The following is a 1,669-nucleotide window of genomic DNA, read 5'->3' as shown; positions in this document are numbered from 1 at the left end:
GGCATTGCGATGGTCGACTACCTCCAGAAAGCAGTTCTCCTCAATCTGGGCACTATAGAACTGTACGGCTCCAACGATCCTTACCGGAGAGAGCCCCGCTCGCCTCGGAAATCTCGGCAGCCTTCCGGAGGTAAAAGAGGGAACATCCAAGTGTTAGAATTTCTGTAAATGCCAAGGGACTCCTGTGAAGATAGATAAACCTGTTAGATCGATAGCTGTAGTTTGATACATAGTGTAGTTTGATACATAGCTTTAGTTTGATAACGTAGTTTGTTGCATCAATAGCTTTAGTTTGACAAAGCTTATATATACATAAGCTGTCAAAACTAGTAAAAGACAAGTCTTGTTTTTTGTTTTAGATTGTTCCCATTGGTTTTTGCTTTCATTTTGAATATCATTTGCGATTTCCTCTAAGTCTAGGGAAGAACTACAGTGTCCAAGTTCTTAAGCTATGCTATTCCAACTGAAAATTTGTCTCATTCTGTCAGTTTAAAAATGTTTACCTCTTTTATTGATTGATCTCCAAAGTATAATAGTTCGTTGTTTCAACCATTTCGTTCTAAGGAATCTTCCCATGTGAAAAACATGTAGCTAGAAAAGTGAATTTGTTCTAGGAAAATATTAGGTTTCCCGGTTGTGATTTACAGCAAACCCAAATTCATTAAGAATTTTTTACAGTGTTCTTAGGAGCACTGCCAGGAAGCTTTGATTGGACTGCTAATTCTAGAGTCAGTGGTTCAAACCTATCATCCACTCTGAGGGAAAAAGGTGAGGCTATCTGCTGTCATAAAGATTGACAGTCTCAGACAGTCTTTGACGGCAGGCAGTGTGGTTCTTTCTTTTGGTGTGCTGGGTAATTAGTCTCAGTATTAACTGCTTTGTTTTCTCACCAATACCTCATGGACCCCGTGCATAGTGAGGCATCTGTACTAATCCTCTCCACCTTTTGTTCCCCCTACTTCATGGCACACCCATAAATTGGTACGGGACGTGTGTCAATCAAAGATAAACTAATGCAGCACCCCCAGCAATAAGTCGCCCGTAGGGTCCAGGGACTGACTATCGGAAACCCCCCCTTGGGAACAATTCATTTGCAGAGCACCAGCCTCCAGTGGGACACTTGGAAAGTGCATATCACAAATGTAATCCCCTCTCGATTAAAATTGCCAGGGATTCATTTTTTGGTTCCCTTGATAAGTCATTAACTAAAACTGCCAGTGCTACAATTCATGCCAGAAGACAGAGGTAGGGGGTGCATAGACCTTACTATCATTTTCCCTTGTTGGTTGAATTTTTCCTTTCATGTATATTTTTCTTTTCATTTTAGTGTATGTGTGATCATTTTGCATGTGGTAATTTTCAGCACAATTGTGTTCTAGCCCTTTTGTCTCCTCGCCCACCCGCTTTCTCATTGCGTCTTCGCGAAGGTTTGCCGATGGTGACTACTTGCACGTGTGACCTCTCCAGCCTCTGCTGTGTCTCTGAAGTGCCCCACTCTTTGTTAAGTCGGCCACAGATCTCATGACAACCAAACCCTGCTTGTTTGCTCCTTTCCGGTCAAATCATTGTCTTTTCTCCACTTACCTTTAAAAGAGGTTTCAAAACAATCTCTAAAATACCTATTAGTCTCACCTCATTATGTATGCAACATGAAAGCAAGTATTAGATT

The 1,669-nt window shown here is 41.3% G+C and overlaps 1 protein-coding gene across 1 annotated transcript in view; it reads left to right on the top strand.

The window, feature by feature from the left end:
* STXBP5 (syntaxin binding protein 5) overlaps window positions 1-1,669 on the top strand; it is a 186,108-nt gene that overhangs the window by 134,285 nt on the left and 50,154 nt on the right. Inside the window, 1 exon segment of the mRNA XM_030886748.2 lies at window positions 1-202. This exon segment is cut by the window's left edge and continues 16 nt beyond it. Coding sequence (XP_030742608.1) covers window positions 1-202 — 202 coding nt within the window.

The sequence above is a fragment of the Echinops telfairi genome, unplaced genomic scaffold, assembly GCF_000313985.2.
Source record: "Echinops telfairi isolate 266 unplaced genomic scaffold, ASM31398v2 ScPeMD7_3533;HRSCAF=4204_0, whole genome shotgun sequence".
In the NCBI taxonomy this organism is placed as follows: Eukaryota; Metazoa; Chordata; class Mammalia; order Afrosoricida; family Tenrecidae; genus Echinops; species Echinops telfairi.
The sequence above is the reverse complement of the archived record's forward strand: the minus strand, read 5'-3'. Positions and strand labels throughout refer to the sequence as shown.